The 18,440-nt window shown below is 44.5% G+C and overlaps 1 protein-coding gene across 9 annotated transcripts in view; it reads left to right on the top strand.

Moving 5' to 3' along the window:
- Positions 1–18,440, top strand: part of CHRDL1 (chordin like 1) — a 118,203-nt gene that overhangs the window by 86,491 nt on the left and 13,272 nt on the right. For 6 of the 9 annotated variants that reach the window (XM_006943928.4, XM_006943927.4, XM_023249482.2 and 3 more), the window contains 3 exons: positions 7,035–7,102; positions 13,948–14,116; positions 17,478–17,687. In XM_006943928.4, the coding sequence (XP_006943990.2) occupies positions 7,035–7,102; positions 13,948–14,116; positions 17,478–17,687 (447 nt within the window). The remainder of the gene's footprint in view (positions 1–7,034; positions 7,103–13,947; positions 14,117–17,477; positions 17,688–18,440) is intronic. The other 3 variants (XM_023249485.2, XM_045050476.1, XM_045050474.1) reach the window with 1 other exon arrangement.

Here is an 18,440-nt window from a genome sequence, read left to right as displayed (position 1 = left end):
AGTCTCATTTGAAGCCAAGAGAGAATACAGGATCGCATTCAAACCCAAGCGCATCTTTGAAAATGATGAAAATGAAGACAGGGCTAGCACAATTATGAGACCATCTAAACCAGTTCAGAAGCCATGAGCTAAAAGAATCTCTGTGGCTATTTTTTTTTCCTGTATCCAGGATCCTGGCTTTCAAAGTGGAGTGATTTAGACATGAAATGATTCCCTTAAATCATTTCTCTTAAATGTGTACAAGCATAAATGTTTCCCTTACTGCTAGGTTTCATTTGTTTGTTTAATCTGGACCCTTTCCTTGTTAGGTACCTCGCAGGCTCATGGGAGTCTCTGAGGTGGGGTTTTCCCCATAGGTAAACTACTCTTGAGGAGGACGAAAGGATGGGAAGAAGAAGGGGAATAAAACCGACACGTAGCACTTGGTGGGCCAGGCACGGTTCTCAGCTCTTTGTGCATACAAATTCTTTTCATCCTCACACATGCCCCCCACCCCGGGTAGGCATTATTGTCTCCATTTTAGCAGTAAGCAAACTAAGGCTCAGAGAGGTTCATCACTTGCCCAAAACTGCACAGGCAAGAAGGGGCGGAGCCAGGATCCAAACCCAGGCAGTCTGGCTTGGGTTGTTCTCTCAGCCATGACTGCTGTGTCACCTCTCAACTTGGGAATGTAGAGAAACTTTGGGGAGTCTGAAGTCTGAGGCCACTGGGAGGAACAGACTTCGTGACAGCTCTGCTCCCCAGGGGCCAGATATGGTAACACTTCCAGCAGATTTATTGTGACGACTCAACGACCCCACTTCATTTAAAAAAATTTTTTTTTAATGTTTATTTATTTTTGAGAGAGAGAGAGCACGAATAGGGGAGGGGCAGAGCAAGAGGGAGACACAGAATCCCAAGCAGGCTCCAGGCTCTGAGCTGTCAGCCCAGAGCCCAACTCAGGGCAGGAACCCATGAACCACGAGATCATGACCTGAGCCAAAGTCAGACGCTTAACCACTGAGCCACCCAGAGGCCCCTCCAAGACCCCTATTATAATAAACTTGAATTATTTATCCACAGCACCATTGGAAGAGCAAAGTGGGGGCTCTGTTTACCATCTCGCTAATAGCTTCTCTCTTCTCTCTCCCATGATTTCCTCTTGCAAGCACATGCAGCTCTCATAATGGTCTTTTTTTAAAAAAAAAATATGTATTTCTGAGTTTTCTGGATAAATGCTTTTGTATTCCTCTTCAGATTTGGCTGGCTACTCCTGGCAGGAGGTCCCCCTTGTCTGTGTCTTAACATTTCTCAAGCAGATACTTTCTTTAAAATGCTAAGAGCTTGTATCGATGGACAGCCCAAACAATGAAGTGCTTTATTTGACAGGAAGTATTTTCTAGAAAACCTGACTATCCACAAGACACTAGAGGACTCCTTGAAGTACTGTATATCATTCTTGTTAGCTCAGACGTCTACCAGCGGAGAATCCTTATACCCCAGTTCTTTAAAGCCACGCTCAAATTTCAGCCCGCTTGCTCCCTCTCAACAGAATTTGTAGAATTGGATGTTTGGCAGAGGCCCCCAAGTCAGCTGTTTCCACTCTGTCTTTCATCTGCAGCTTGGGTATTGTCTACTGGCTATAAAGTGGCCCGTCCCAGAACCTGGCACATAGTAGGTGGAGATTTCGCGATCAGTGTCTTCCTCTCTGCCCTCTCTCACTGTCCCTCAAAAGCCCTTTAACTGTGTGCCCTGATTCCGCTGATTAGGACGTGTTCCTCTGAAAGTGCAGAGATCGCTTTCCCTGGTCCCAGTGATCACTCCCATCCCTCCATCTCAGGGATTCATTTCATTTCTGTGCGCCTTATGATTAGAGCAACTTTGTAACCTAGCATCCAAATCAAGACACTTCTGAAAGTGAGAGTGTAGTCTTACTACTTTTGCCTGGCAGAGAAAGAGGCATGAAACTGGGTTGTCCCAGATAAATCGGGGCCTATAAGCATGCGGTTTATGATGTTGTGTGTGGTTCAGAAGCGGCCACATGCTGGCGTAGTTTTGCTTTCTGAGGCTTATCTTCATGGACATCTAATAATCTCGCTGTACACTTAGTCCTTCTAAGAGGACACGGTTTACTTCTGTGACCCTACTCAAGCCAACTGGAGTTTAATGGAAGCAGTGGGAGTTATAAACAGTCTGAATTTTAGCTTAGCTCTTGACCATTTTTCAAATGCTTGTTCTCCATTTCTCCAATTATCAGAAAGCCATTTGAGCTCCATAGGGTACCACTCAGAATATAATTGAGGTTTGAATAAACAACACATGTGGCTTTTAAGGTTAAACGAATATTGTTTGACATACGGTACACTAGAGTTGTTTTTCATTTTGGTTTTAAAAATTGGTTAAAATTACATCTTGTTGCTTCTCGGAATTAACTAGAATCCATCTGTCTCCATTAGAATCACTGTTTTGGGGGGTTTTTTGGTGTGTGTTTTTTTTTTTAAATAAAGCCTTGATGGAAAAAAGCATCTCCCTCTTAGGGAAGATAATTTGCCTGGTGAATCAGGAAAAAAAAAAAGCAAAGGAACAGGTTTTAGGGTAGTGCAGCTTCCTTTTTTCTTGTATGTATTTTGTCTCTTAGGTATATCTGAGATGGTAAATGAACATGCCTGTTATCAGCTATCTGGACAGACTTTGCCCAGGTCTAGAGAATCACTTAAAGGTGTACTAAATGGAGCATCTAAGAAGATTCTTCCAATTTAGCTATGGTCCAAATTATATGGAATAACTTCTTACTTACAGAACATTCCAGCTTAGAGAATACCATTTGGATGACTTTGAAAGCTCAAAGCCATAAAACTAGTAGTCATTCATACTTGAGAGTGTGTGTGTGTGTGTGTGTGTGTGTGTGTGTGTACAGAAGTAATGGCTCCAGTAGTTTTTTGTGAAGTGAAATAATTCAGATTTAGGCGCACATGCCTGTTTGCCGTTAAATGCTTAGGTGTTGCGACACTTTCTTCTTGAACTTGTGTTACAGGGTGTTACACAAGTTCATGCTAAAGCCCTGTGCTTGTAGGAACCTCTACATCAAGCCTTCATGCTTGATCCTGGCTTGTTTCTCCGCTCACTTAACAGGGACTATATGCTTCAAGATTCTGACTGGACTATAAGTATTTCAAGACACTATCTAAAAGCCCTTTGAACACTCTAGGGTATAAATGCGATAAATTGAACTTCTCAGAAGGTCATGCTAAGTATATGTTCCGTGTCAATACCAATCATTAAATCTACGTTTACAAGCGCCATTTGATGCAGAGAGCAAATCTATCCTTTTTTCTTTTCTCATTTATTCTCTTTGGGGTCCTTAGATTAGGCTTAAAAATACATCCTATAACTTTTACATTTTGTTCAGCTGTTTGCTGGGGAATCTCTTCTGGTTTCCAGTCTTCTCTCTGGTCCCATATTTTCATCTGGCTTCATCAAGGACATTGCTTGGACCCACCACTGCCAGCAGAAGCGGAACAACTAAATTGAAGTTCATCCTCACTCAGTCTCTGTCAAAGGCAGTGTCATTTCCCAGCTGTCCAGATTTGCAACCCTAGCGTCATTTTATGTTGTTTTCTCCTTTGCCAACCTCTTCCATTACCAAATCTCCCATTGGGATCTTAACGTTTCCTTTTTATCTGAAGTAGTCTTATTTGCCCCTTCTCCATTATTTTATAGATTCTCAGGGCCTGTCACATATTAGTAGAACAGCCTCTTGGTTGGTTTCTCAGATTCCAGTTGCTCCCCAACTAGGTGACACTCGATTGTCAGGAGAAGCTTCCACAAATACCATTTTTACTGCAGGAACCTCTACGTAAAAATTGGTAACAGGCTAAAATGTGAATTCTTCGACCTCTTTCTGAAGTCTACAAAGCAATTATTTACCAGCCTTATATACCTCAACAACCAGTCTCCCTCCCCTCCTGTTTCTTTCCTGCCCTCTCCTCTTCACCCACTACCCCCCTCCATTTCCTTCTTCCTTTCTTTCTCTCCACCATCCTCATTTCTCTTGTTTCACATCGGAACTTTTTACTCAAGCCACACCTTGCTGGCTGTCTCCAGTATGTTACTTACTGTTTCCAAAGCTCTGCCCCTTTGCAAATGCCATTCCTTTCAGTTGAGCCACCCGCTGTCCACGTCACCATGTGTTCGTGCCCTGTAGCATCTACTTCTAAAAACATGACTAATCCTTTTGGGAAGTTTTACACAATTCTATCTTACTGATCACTCACCTATTCAGTATCTCCCAAGCACATAGGTTCATTTATATGTCCAGTTGTTACTCTGTGTGTGTGTGTGTGTGTGTGTGTGTGTGTGCGCGTGCGCGTGTGCGTGTGTTAGGCTGTTTCCTGTGCTGACTTCCTGTCACCTCCAAACATGTTGTAAAGATCTTGAGGGCAAGGGCCCAGCCTGATTTCTCTCCACCTTCTGCCTTAGTATCAGGCTTTCCACCCAAGAAGCATCCAATACATATTAACTGACTTTTGGGCATTATTTTCTAGATGTAAACAAAGGTGAAATCATCTTCACTCTTTCAGGGTCACTCAGGGTTTCCACATAGTCTGGATGCAGTCTTTGTCTGCCATCTTTACTCAGACTTGGAATAACCAGGAAGAAGCGAATTTACTATTGGCCAACTACTTAATTCTGTATTTTTGATTGCAGTTCAATTCAGTACATATACTGAGCACCTGATGTGTACCCAGGAACATGCTAAGTGCTCCAGGCCAAATATTTTCAAATTCTTGCACACATCAGAATCCCCAGGAGGGCTTGTCAAAACCGATATCATTGCCCTCCCACCCCAGAATGGCTTAGTAGGTCTGGGATGGGGTCCCACATTTTGCATTTCTGAAAAGTTCCCAGGTGATGATGCTGCTGCTGCTCCAGAGACCACACTTTGAAAACCATTGATCTAGGCAACACAGGGGAATGTCTAAGACATGGTCCCTAGTTTCAAAGGATTTATGGTCTCTTCAGGGGGACAAGGAAGACTCAGAAAATATTTTACAACAGAGGATACTGTACATTGTTTTAATGTTCATTCATTCAAGAAATATTGAATGAGTACCATGTGCCCAGTGCTGTTCTAGATGCTGGGGTTATATCAGTGAACATGATAGACAGAAATCCTTGTTCTCATAGGAGAATTCTAGTGGAGAGAGCAGAAAATTAAACAAACAAACTGTATAAACCATAAGATAGTGTTAAGTGCTAAAAAGAAAAGGCCAAGATGGCAGATAAGAACTATCAGAGGAGCGTTGAAATTTTCAATATGTCGTTAGAGAAGGCCTCTCAATTCCATCATTTGACAAGTATTTTATTGAGTGACTACTATGTGTCAGGCACTGTTATAGATGATGGTGATACAGCCATGGATAACACGAATAAAAAGTCCTGCCCTTACAGAATGGATGCGCTTATTTGGAAGCCAGGAAATCTGGGGTTTGGGGTATTAATGCTCATCAACTCATTATGTGACTGTGAATGGCTGCTTGCCCTCTCCGAGCCTTTCTCCATCTGTGAAATGGAGCAGTTGGACAAAAACTAAGACTACGGGATGCTAACCAAGTCCTTTAGGCAACCAGAAATATGTAAGAGCGCTTGAGGAAGATGTTGTACAGGAGGCAGAACTTAAATTGTTTGCATAGCTGTACGGGAGGTATGGGTGTGGGAGATGGGAAGATAATTTCAGGAGAATAACATGAGCGAATGCATGGAAGCAAGAATAGGAGCCACATTTTCCATAAAGAGCAAAGGGGTCAAAGGGTTCTCATAGTAGAGTAGCTGAGACAGTTCGGGAAGAGGCAGGTACTCATAAAGATGAGGGGGGGGGCTAATTATATCCTGTCTCGGATGGGAACACATTGAGGATTTTGATCACAGAATGATAAAGTTACACTATGATTAATCTAGTAACCAGAGTTAAATCTTGACAATTCATAATTTTTTTTCCATAAGATGATCTTTAAATCATGAAGGGACTAAAGCCATAATTTTGTTATATGTCACTACCTGATGATAATATTGCTATCAAAGGAATTTCGAGGTCTTTTTCAAGTCCTAACAGCCAATTTTCCCTCATAGTACTATCACATCCTTGAACTAGTAACATGTTACTATGTAGCCATGGGTTTTGAAAGCTTGGGGGATAAATTAAAATAGAAAGTTCTTAATGCTGATACTTTTGGGTATTTCTTATTATCCCATGAAATATATGGTTGATCTGATGCTAATAGTCAGACCAAGCTCTTCCCATTGGCTTGTTTGGTCATAGATAACACAAGGGAATATCCTTGGAAATTGTCCTGTTGTTCGTGATCTTTCTTTGGCTGAGGAATATCACCATCTTGTGCTGTGTTTGTTGTTCTCAAGGCTAAAAGTAAGGTCTTCCTCCCAAAAGCAGTTATTATGGAAGACGGCAGTGATAAGGGCTCACTATTCAAAGAGTGGACACAGAGACCTAGAGGAAGGTATCTTAGGCAACGGTAGAGGAGTACATCTTGGATACTGGTTATGTAAACGCTCCAACCACCGCAAGCTTTACCTTAACTTTCAGACCAGGTCATACCTACTCAGAGACACAATGGAAAATTTAACCAATTATGACAGACCACATCCTCAAAACTCTCATTTTTAAGGGTAGTTTAAACACAGATTACACATGACCTGCAAAAAAGTTAACTGCCACGGAAATAAAATAATCAAAAGGGAAGCTGATGGCTGTATCACAGCGGAAAGTGATTTTTTCCCTTTTGTTTCCCAAATCTTATACAATGGTGATGGGCGGAATCTTTTAGAAGGTGGCAGCTTTCTTCAGAGCTGCTTTGAAAACTGAGGCACACCCAGAGAGAAATCTTCCGGGCTCACTTTTTGAAGGACAGCCATCTTAACAACGGTCAAGCTGTCTGGAGAAATTTGGGATCATAGAACCAAAAATGTTGCTAGGTCACAAGGGTGATGGTTTTCCCTTCTATGTATGTATGACTCTTTTCTTATTTTGTAATAAACAGGGGATGGAGAATTGTCGTGGGAACATTCTGATGGTGATATCTTCCGGCAACCTGCCAACAGAGAAGCAGTAAGTGTGAATAGCTCAAATAATTCAACACTCCACAGCACCAAGCCAAACTTTCCTCTCTCCATGGCTGTTATCCCAGCAACTCCATAAAAGGGCCCATTTCTAACACCATTTCTCTTTGCTTTCCTCAGTAAATTAAATGGCATTATCACCAACCTATTACCATTTAAGTACACTGCACGATTGGTAACCGGGGCCAGGACATGTGCATAAAGAAATCATAGCCCCCGCCCGTAGGTACCCCTTGCCTAGATCAGAGGCTGGTAGACTTTCAGGATGGCTTGGCAAATCTCTGCCTTCTGGAAAGAAGGCAGGTCGCTACCTCTGTCCTCAATAGTGAGAACCTTCTGTGGAATTGTAAGGTAGGTCCTCCCATCCTTTTGACAGGGGTACTGTGGACGCGTCTCCACAAACCCTCTCTGAAGCCTTAGGTTTACAGCTGAAGGAGAGCAAAGGTAGCAGGCTGGATATTCCTTCCCCACCCTACAATATCTCATTCCCATGCTCAGTGCTAACCTCATAAAAAGCCTCTTTATGTATAGCAACAGTATCTCTTCTCCCTTTGTATTTTGAAGTAATTAACAAAATGCAATCCCTCTCTAAAAAACATATGGCCAGGGGGGCCAGGGTTCCTGGGTGGCTCCGTCGGCTGAGCATCCAACTTCAGCTCAAGTTATGATCTCTTAGCTCTTGAGTTCAAGCCCCGCATCGGGCTCTGTGCTGACAGCTCAGAGCCTGGAGCCTGCTTTGGATTATGTGTTTCCCTTTCTCTCCGCCCCTCCCCTACTCATATTCTGTCTCTCTCTGTCTCTCTCTCTCTCTCTCTCTCTCTCTCTCAAAAATAAGTAAAACATCAAATTAAAAAAAAAAAACATATGGTCAAGTACATCGTAAATACCTCAAAATTCTTAAAATCTGGAAAGATGTTCCAGTTCAAGGAATCTATCCTATTGAAGGGCTTATAAAAGCACGCAAAATGTACAAAGGCATTCATGGCACATAAATGGGCATTCATCAAACCCCCGTACAGAAAAAGTGCATGGGGCATTCAGTGCAGTATTATTTTCATAAGAGCAAAATAAACGGGGCAGCAACCTAACCATGAGCAATAAGGGCGTGGTTAAACACACCCCATCTATGGCACATGGTGCTGTTGTTAAAGAGTGCAAGGCATCGAAATGGACCAAGGTGGAGAGATCCCCAACATATATTATGTAAACAAAGCAAGGTACAGGACACAACTTACACTAGCATCTCCTTATGTAAACATTGTGTGTGTGCATGTGTACATACACATGAAAAGGTCTGGGAGGTCCTAAACCAAAACGTCAAGAGTGGGAATCCCAGAAGGGTGGAAGTTGGCAGGAGGACAGGGAGTGTTGGATTTTTCACTTTATCTTTTCTGTATCACTGGCTGTTTTTCAATGAGCATCGATTTGCTTTGCAATATATAACATTTATTTTTTGAATGTTTATGTATTTATTTGTTTATTGAGAGAGAGAGAGAGAGAGCAAGTGGGGGAAGGGCAGAGAGAGAGGGAGAGAGAGAATCTCAGACAGGCCCTGCACCGCCAGCTCAGAGCCCAACGCAGGACTCGAACTCATGAACTGTGAGATCATGACCTGAGCCAAAATCAAGAGTCGGATGCCTAACCGACTGAGCGACCCAGGTGCCCCTGCAGGATAAACATTTAAATGATTTTTTTAAACCTGTGGAATTATTTCTCAACCAGCGTTTTATAGAAGACAAGAGTCTAGGGAATTACAGGGCAAGCCCTAGGATACGGAGGGTGTAAGGAAGGTGTTGGTGGGGACATAATAAAATGGCCACTGTAAACATCTCAGTGTTGCTTAGGCCATGTTTCCTGGTCATCACACGCGCCACTCTCGACTTGCCTACATCCAGCTGGCCAACACCCTCAGCAATGAGTTGAAGTGATGGCCGTTGGCTTTATTCTGTAGTCGTATTATTTTCTAGACGTTGCTGTTTCTGAATGAGTGTAGAAGGATTGTGGGTGGGGCAGAGAATACCGGGTGTCTCAAAGAAAGCGACACTCCTGTGAGAGAGGATGGGCCTCCCAGTTCCCGGGTTAATATGGAGCCCGAAGGTAAGTGAAATAGATGGATGGGGATTAAGGAGGGCACTTGGGATGAGCACAGAATGGTGTATGGAAGTGTTCGATCACTAGATTGTGCACCTGAAACTAATCTTACACTGTATGCTCACTGACTGGAGTTTAAATACCAACTTTAAAAAAAAAGAAAGAAAGAAAAACAAGATTTTCTCCATCTAGCTCTATCTGCTTTATAGTAAATCAGATTCCTCCCAGATCTGGACAGGAGATGATACCAGTCTCCATTTTTTGTGTTGTGAATTTCCTCTTTTTCTCAGGGCTCATTTTTTTTATTGTGGTAGAAAGTTGAGAATGACTAAATCTGTGGCTGTCAACCAGATGGTATTCTAACCAAATTTGGCCCTGAGATACCTTAAACTGGGTGCCTTGGTCCCCAAAGCTAAGCGTCTGTGGCCAGCTCGGTGATCCTTCTGGGAATGCCATTAATTAGCCCTTCTTCTCGCCCTCATATTTTATGCTGCCTCCAACTCTACCCTGGCCTTTCCCTCTTGTCCTTTTTCCTAAACTGCTGGTGATAGGGCTGAACTTGATCCCGTACTTCCTGTAGCAAAAGAGGTCAGGTACAGAATGCAGGGCCTTGAAATTGTTATTGATTTTCAAAGGAGTTCAAGACCTATCTTTAGAAATAAACATTTGGGCCTAGTAGACCAAAATGTCCAGATGGTTCCACTTTATTATAAATAAATATTTTCCTTTGTTCTAAAAGGGGTAGATATTGTGGGATAGGATTTGCAATAATAAATAGCATCTGTAGTAATAGAAGAATATGTACCTGGCACATAGTAGGCACCCAATAAATCCGTGTTGAGTGAATGGGTGTAGAAGGTGGGGTGAAATGTGTGGGAGGGGCTTTTCATGAACGTGAACGCACAAGCATTTGTCCCACGTCAAAGATGCTTCACACTTGTTGCTGGCCCTCGAGCAGCCAAAAATCAGAAGGTAGGAGAACGCCTTCTGAATATCCTGTGCAGGCTCAGCTTTCTCTATGGGATCACAAAAGGCAGGCCTCACAGGATGTTGCCAGTTCAGCAGACTGTCACTTTAATGGACCGTCCCTATTCACAGGGAACCATCCAAACGTCAGTTCGATAGAAACATAGAGGTTTGCTTCATTTTGCCACATGGGTTGCAATCCATCAGTTTCCCAAGTTTTACGAAGTGCACAGGAGGAACCAGTGCCTCAATTGCAGCTCCTTTGTCAAAATCTGAAATGGTTTCAGTTCGGTTTCCAGATCATAATTTCACATGCACTGGTCCTAGTACCGTAGCGGGGTGTGTGTGTGTTATAGGGAGGGAGAAGTAGACACAGGGTGGAAAGCCAAAACATGAAAGCAAGCACAATTTTGTTCTGGACAACAGCCAACGTCTTGATTTTGCCCCTGATAGATTACTCAGAGACTTACCACTCGAAAAGTGAAAGATTTAGAGATAGAAACAATAGGCAACAGATAAAAATCCACGCCTCATTCCTACTGTCAGAATGGTGGGTGGGGAAGGAAACTGGCCCAAGTGTCTCCCAGACAGGGATGGTCCCAGGGTTCCAGTGATGAAGATACAGACACTCAAGGTTGTGTGGATTATGACACATTCTGAAGACAGTCTTTAAGTTAAACTATATTTCATGATAACTTTAGACTCACAGCCATGAAGGCACTTGGAGGGCTCTCCCGGAACTGTCCTGTTTCCCCGTCTCTGCCAGTAAAACCCATATTAGACCTTAGAACAAGTAAGGAAGAGATTCCTGGGGAACTTTCGACAATAATGGAGATTTTCCACCATCAGAAAAGAACTGTGTGGGAACCACTTCAAAAGCCTTAGTTATTGACACTTTGAGTCAGGAAATAAAATAATACCAAAATATTGAGCAGAATAAAACAAAGTATAGCTATATGGCCATTTCTACCTAACAAGTCTTGATCTCTTCTCTTGAGCAGGCTATTCACAGCTTGTTTTTAAGATAAACTCCAATTTCATTTACGACTCCAAGGTGTTAATGCCTTTTCCTGTCTTGCTATAAGTTACAAGGTCAGAATGGTCCCTGGTAAGCCTCTTTCATTCACTTGTTTATTTTTTTTTTTAGTGTTTATTTTTGAGAGAGAGAGAGAGAGAGAGAGAGAGACAGTACGAGCAGGATAGGGGCAGAGAGAGAGAGAGAGGGAGACGGAATCGGAGAGAGAGAGAGAGAGAGAGAGAGAGAGAGAGAGAGAGAGAGAGTATGAGCAGGATAGGGGCAGAGAGAGAGAGAGAGGGAGACAGGGAATCAGAAGCAGGTTCCAGGCTCGGAGCTGTCAGCACAGAGCCTGACACGGGGTTTGAACTCACGAACCCTGAGATCATGACCTGCGCCAAAGTCTCTCAACTGACTGAGCTACCCAGGCGCCCCTCGTTTGCCTGTTTAGGGGAACAACCTCTATAAAAGAGCCATGACCCTCAAATCAAAATCACACTTCACCACCCTCCACCCCCAGGTTGTGACCACTGTCGCCGACTTTGCTATCTGAGCAGACTTGGATATTTTCTTCAGAGCAGCTTTCAGCCAAATGTTTGCAGACCACTGGGCTTGACCACATGTTCCTTCTCCCACTTTCTCCTTCCTTTCTTCCTCCTCCTGTTCATCCTCCTCTCTCCTCCTCTCCTGCCATCTCCAAAAACTGCAACTTCATGGTCACCCTAAATAAAACCCCTCTCCTGTCTAGCCTGTTTCTCTGAAAAACGCAAGACTTTAACAAGGCAAGGTTCTGGGGGGCTGATCAAAATCCTTGAGTCTGTTTGGTTGGTGTAGAATGTTTTTGTCTCTTACTGTATGTCCAGGGTCTGAGTCCCTGGCACCCAAGGCCAGCATTTCATTTTGTTCTCACCCTCATGAATCACAGAAATTCTTGTACTTGCAACTCGTCCTGGGTTAGTGACCTTCTCTCTCCAATTCTAGCTCTGTGGGACTCCCTCCTTTTAGCATCAGGGCACCCACCAGCCAGACTGTCCTCTCTGTGTTCCCTTGGCAAAACTTTGCCAAACTCCAGAAAGGACAGAATGCTCTGTAATGAATGGTCTTTGTGGAATGTAAGTGAAAAAGACATCTGAGCCATTGTGGGAACGAAAAATATTTGCGCTGAAAATCCCATCTGTGTACATGATAATAAGTTGATGCAAATTCTTACTTGCGTGAGTTTTTATAGCAATGTACCAGCGTGGACGCTTCTTAGATTTAGGGAATCATGTTCTCTTTCTCTTACTCTGACTCCTATTCTCTCTCCCCTTCTCCCACTGGTGCCTCCCCCCACAAGAGAGTTAATACTAATTCTCAAAGCTAAATTTGCAACATGTGTATCTATGGACCATAACTGTAATAAATGTTTTATGGGATGCTGGGGTTAGGGGATCCCATAACTACCTTCCCAAGATCCCCTGCTATATCTAACACTGAACATAAGGATCTTCCTTTTTAATTGCCTGTGAAATTACTCACGGGTCTCCCCTCCTTTACTCCAAACAGTTGCCCCTAAAACACAATGTTATTTGGCTTTTTGCCTTAGGTTCTAGCCTTCATTCATTCCATCCTCCTCTGCCTTCACTTTCCCTCAGCTCCTGGGAGAATAGTGGGCACATCACGTGTCGAAGCCTTGCTGACAGAGGAATGATTGCATTATTTGTAGTACAAGCCTCTAAGCTTTCATTGGGGACAACAGCTTTCATTCATTCATTCATTCATTTGTTCCATCAAGTGTCTAATGAGCACCTTCTAGACACTGGATGCTGTTTGGGGCACTGGAGGCATAGCAGTGAGCAAAACAAAGTCCTCCCCTCTGGCTGACATTCTGGTACTGTCCTACACGGTCAGTTCTTTTATGCAGTGTCTAGGGTGTCTGTACCCTGCTCTGTGACCTCATGCCATTGGCTGCATTTTGAGTCTCCGTGCCTCTCATCTGGCCTATCCCGTCTCTTCATTCCATCCAGCGCACCGTATATATAATCAGGTATCAGTGCTTGGAGACACAGTTCTGATTCTGATTATTTCCCTGCTTCAAAAAAAAAAAATCCATCGAAGGCTTCCACACCCTCACCTCTGTTGCCTACCAAATAAAGTCCTCACCCCTCAGCCTGTCATTTAAAGTCCTCCATGATCTGGCTGCAACCCAAATTTGGAATGTAATCCTTTAGCGGTTCCCGTTTTTGGACTCTATGTTCTCTGCTACACGTTCTCAACTTGGAAATCGCTACCTGGAATATTCCTCACCAACTCTGCCTGTGAAAAGCCTCTCCACCCTTCATGGCCCACCCAGGTCACACATTCCCCATGACTGGAAAGTTCTCTTTGTCTTCCTAATTTGTACACCATTTCCCACTTTGTCCCCTTCAGCCTCGGGCTGCAGGCCACTCCCTTAACTCGTAAGGTTAAGGCTCCTGAAGAGTTGCAAATGGCTCCTTGGGAGCAGCTAAGGACGTTTTGTTTACCCTTTTGGGCTGTTTGCTCCCTCAGGTGAAACTAGTCCAGTCTTCTGCAAGCAGAGAGAAAAATCTCGGCATGTTGTCAAGGCTACTCTTGCTTCAGGCGCAACCGTATGTCTCCACCGGTGTAGGCGGACATGTGGTTAATTTAAGATCTGAGCTCATCACTTGAGGTCATCACATGGCTTCTAAGTGTGTTTAAGTCCACTTGGGCCTTCTCGCTGGTGGATCTGGGGGACTGAGTTTGTCCTTGTCACTTTACAGAGACATTCTTACCACCGATCTCACTACGACCCCCCACCAAGCCGACAGGCTGGAGGTCTGCCCCGCTTTCCCGGGGCCAGAAGCCACCGAGGAGCTCTCATGGATTCCCAGCAAGCATCGGGCACCATTGTGCAAATTGTCATCAACAACAAACACAAGCACGGACAAGGTAAGGGACACTCTCGTTTTGGGCCACGTCCACAGTCCCCTTCTTTGGATGGCTGGGCCTGGGAAGGGCCCTGTCTCCCATGCATAGCACACATTCACATGAGGATGACTTCCCATCAGGCCTCAAAGCGTGTGTGTGGACAAGCGACTCCAGCCGGCTGTTAGGACTTCCCTAAAGGCAGCCCAGAGAGCTTAGTTTAGATTTCAGGTATACCTGCCCTTACTTAGGACAAAAGAAAGCCGTGAGCTTAATGCAGCCTCTGGCATTTTCTCTGTTGCCCCGGGGGGTTGCAGGTCATTTGGGAAAGTTCCTTGGATCCTTAACAGAAGAGAACTTGTGTGTTGTCACTTGGGCACCCAATATTCACAGGGACTCAGTGCCGAATGAAGCTCTTAGCCCCATACCTTCAAAGTAGCAGTTCTTACACTGCAGTGCACCCAAGGCTCTCCCCGGGCCTCCTGCTAAAGGTACATATTCCGGGCCCCACACTCGGAGATTCTAATTCATATGAGGAGATTGTCATTGGAAATGAGTAATCCAGTAAGAAATCCAGAAACCTCCTGGCTGAGCACCAGGAGGACTGATCAGGTTAACACAGATATGCAGCCCACTCACTCAGCCGACCAGCTGGCTACAGCAGGCACCCACACACGTCCGTGGCCAGGTCCTTCCTGCTCAGAGTTCCCTGGCCTCCACCCCCACCCCAGTAGTGGGGGGGGGGGGGAGAAATTCAATCAAACAATTGACTGCTTCTTACTTTTTTTAGGCATCGTGTCAACCAGCTCTTCAGAGCAAGAGCTCAGCTGGTTCCTTTTTACGAAACCACAAACATGTTTTGTTTCCTTTAAAGGAAAAACAAATCAAAGCCAGTTCTCTGAATGGGTTAAAAGTAATAAATTATTAAACCAAATGATTGAATAACACGGGTGAAAAACAATCCGTTACAAAGAACTCCTACTATAAATCTCAACAAAGCTGGTCAAACCAAAGCGAGTTGATCACAGCTGTTACTAGTTAGATGTAAATTTCAGATTACAGATAAAAAACGTTGAATCGCTTTTGAAACTAACAGGCTTAAAAGAGGAACATGCAAAATAAAAGTCTTGATAAAAAAAATGGCGATATAGCAGAAGAATTGGAAATATTTACTATCGATCTGGGTTTGATTTGAAGCGTATTATTTTTGAAGTCCAAGGCATCCTCATATGAATTTATGAAATGAGGAGGAGTATTTCAAAGCCTAAAAAAAATCCTGTGGGGAAATGGACTTTGAAAATCTTAAATCCCATAATTTCCACAGGCCTCTTCATTTCAGGGCAGAGGCTCATCCCTTGATTTTCTCTGTGTCCTACAAAAGTCTCAGCTGGTTTACATTTTTTCATTGCTCCCATTGATTTGGATGTAGCAGTTCTTTCCTGACCTTTCTATTATAGTTCACTGGAGAATCACTTGCCCCCACCCCCAACCCACAACGCCCAGCTGGATGATTCAAAATCATCTTGAGAGTTAGTGGGGAGAAGGCTGTGTTTCCCTCTAGAGGGTTGATCTCCTGTTAGTACATCTCGGAATGTAGACCCTCACCCGGTCTAGATTGTCCCCTTAGTCCCAATACTTAGGGGAAAGGGAACCTAGCTATATAGCACAGGGGTCCTGCCCGCCCTTCTCCTTAGTGTTCCTGCTAACAGCATGCTCCTCTGAGACACATGTCCTTGGTCCTCTGCTTGAGTCAAAGAAGAGAAGCGATAGGACTCCACCATTTTGAACTTGAGTCCAGCATCCGTTGGCATGAAGCAGACAATGTACCCACTTGACCACATTGTCTAGAAGGCAGTGTCACGGTCTCTGGAGATGACAGGAGAGATGAGGGCAGGGGACAGAATGACACATCCGGCATTCCTTGTCCTGGGATTCCGTCCCCAGTCCTGAGCCTCAGAGTCCACATGTCAAGTTCCTGTTCCATCTCTCCGGAAGGTGGGGAGCTTCTCTGGTTTGGGTGCCTGTGTTCTTGGAAATCTTTGCACGGATGGACCCTGCTAGAGTGCCCAGTACTCTAGCAGTTTTTGCAAAGGACAGGAAAAGGCAGCCAACATCATCCATATTTCCTAATGTGACCCAGTGGACTTGAGGAGAAAGAAATAGCCCAATGATTCATCCTTCTGAGGCCATTGTCTTGCGGCCAAATCAGCCAATTCCTAGAAACGCCCCAAGTGGGGCTACTTCTCCCACCCTAGCCCCGCCTTAAGTGATACAACCCACCCTAGCGATGTTGTTGATTGGGATGCCGACAGGTCTCCCTGGGTATGATGAGGTGATGGGAATAATGAGAAACACACCCAGTCCCAGTCATGGCTTTAAAATCTCCAGAATGTCTCGGCACTTTCAGAAAGGGAGAGAGCTTATTCTCCGCCCTCCCCGCTCCCAGCCCTGTATAGTTCTTAATCCTGGAGTTCGGCTCTATGCCTTACGGGAGGAGCTGGGCATGTTTTGGTCGGTCTGCATTGGAGGATGTTCCCGTCGCCCCTTCCCTTCATAGCCACCCCCACAACTCCCCCCTCCCCGAGCCTGCAGCTCTTCAGATGCTTGCTCCTGCAAGGCCCCTCACAAAACGCGGAGCCAGTGACTTCACTTCCAGCTCAGGAAACGGGAGACCACTGTTGCTGGACCCCTTTAGCCACTGTGAGACAGGGGCCAGAGGACACCGCCCAAAGTGTAGAGGCACGAAAGGCTACCTTTCACAATCCTTTCCCTCTTCATCTCATTTTAGTGCCTTCCTCCCCACGCCAAAGAGTAGGCAGGTGCCATTACCTCCATACCCATCTGTGTTGGTGGATCAGACTCTCCATAGCATTTGATTTGCTTCAGGATCTGGAAGAAATTGGCCCTTTGGGAAGAGCGGTAGTTTCTTCATCGAGCTTCCCTGGGCAGCCAAGCTCTCTGGGGGATTTTCATGCCAAGAAGCATATCCACTCGAGCCGCGTACATCTTTTATGAAACTGCAGGGATTAACACTACAATCTCTTAGAGGTTCCTTATCGCAGAGATACCCAGGACAGATGGAACCCTGCTCTCATGCACTAGTACATTCCTCCATTTTTAAGAAATATTTATCAACTGCTCACAAGGTGCCAGGCACTTGTGAGCATCCAGAAGTCTCTGCTGAAGCACCTGAATGGTTGCTAATGGTAGAATAGGAACCAGGATGGGGATTTTTGTGGTGACAGAGACTGCTCTGTACACGTCCACGGCCATGGAAAGGACAAAGGATGCTTGATGTCTGAAGGGGTTCAGGGCTTGGGTTCTGAGCACAGGGGCCCGTTTCAGCACCCTAGCCTTTAATTTCCAGCCCTGTGTTCTCTTCCAGTGTGTGTTTCCAATGGAAAGACTTACTCCCATGGCGAGTCCTGGCACCCCAATCTCCGGGCATTTGGCATTGTGGAGTGTGTGCTGTGCACTTGCAATGTCACCAAGCAAGAGTGTAAGAAAATCCACTGCCCCAACCGGTACCCCTGCAAGTATCCTCAAAAAATAGATGGAAAGTGCTGCAAGGTGTGTCCAGGTAAAAAGGCAAAAGGTGCGTTGGTTGGAAGCCCTGCCTTTCGTTGAATGAGCTCCCCACGTAGTCCTTCTCAGTGTTCTTTGAGTGTCAGAAACCTAATCAACCTGCCATATCCTTGTAATGATACTAGTTGTAACAATGAACTTCATTCTCTCCTCCCTTGAAGGGCTGATAACATGGTTGTTTGGAAGAAATTTGTAACTCAGAAATAGACTGGGTTTTTTTTTTTTTTTCGTATCTACTACACCTTTGGCCCCACATAGCCTCAAGTGCCAGACTTCAGCCTGGCCTTTCTAAATTATAGAGAAATTGGAGTATGAGGATTATACAGAAGAACAGTAGCACCTTTCATTGATGTCACTATTTCACTCGTCAAAGCACAATCACATCCATTACCCTTTCGAGATAGGATGGGAGGCACGTGAGGTAGAGTGGAAAGAAAGTGGGTTCTGGTCCTGACCTAAGTTGCTGTGTGACCTGGGAAAGGTGACAGACCTGTTCTGGCCTTCATCAGCCTCATCTGCACAAGAAGTTTGGAAGAATTCATCTCCAAGCTCCCATCCAACACTACAATTATATAATGATATCGTTACCGAAGCGCATAGAGTGATTTGCTCTGAATCCCACAAATAGATAACAAAACCGAGGTTTGGAATTCAGGTCACGTGTAGCTCATTACCTTTTCCAGGCCAGGAGATAATATTAACTGATTTCCTAAAAAGGGAATCCACAGTGGTTCTAACACATATGAACTAGATTAAAATGTAG

This window comes from Felis catus, chromosome X, assembly GCF_018350175.1.
Source record: "Felis catus isolate Fca126 chromosome X, F.catus_Fca126_mat1.0, whole genome shotgun sequence".
Taxonomy (NCBI): Eukaryota; Metazoa; Chordata; class Mammalia; order Carnivora; family Felidae; genus Felis; species Felis catus.
Note: the sequence above shows the minus strand (reverse complement) of the source record. Positions and strands in the feature narration are given on the sequence as shown.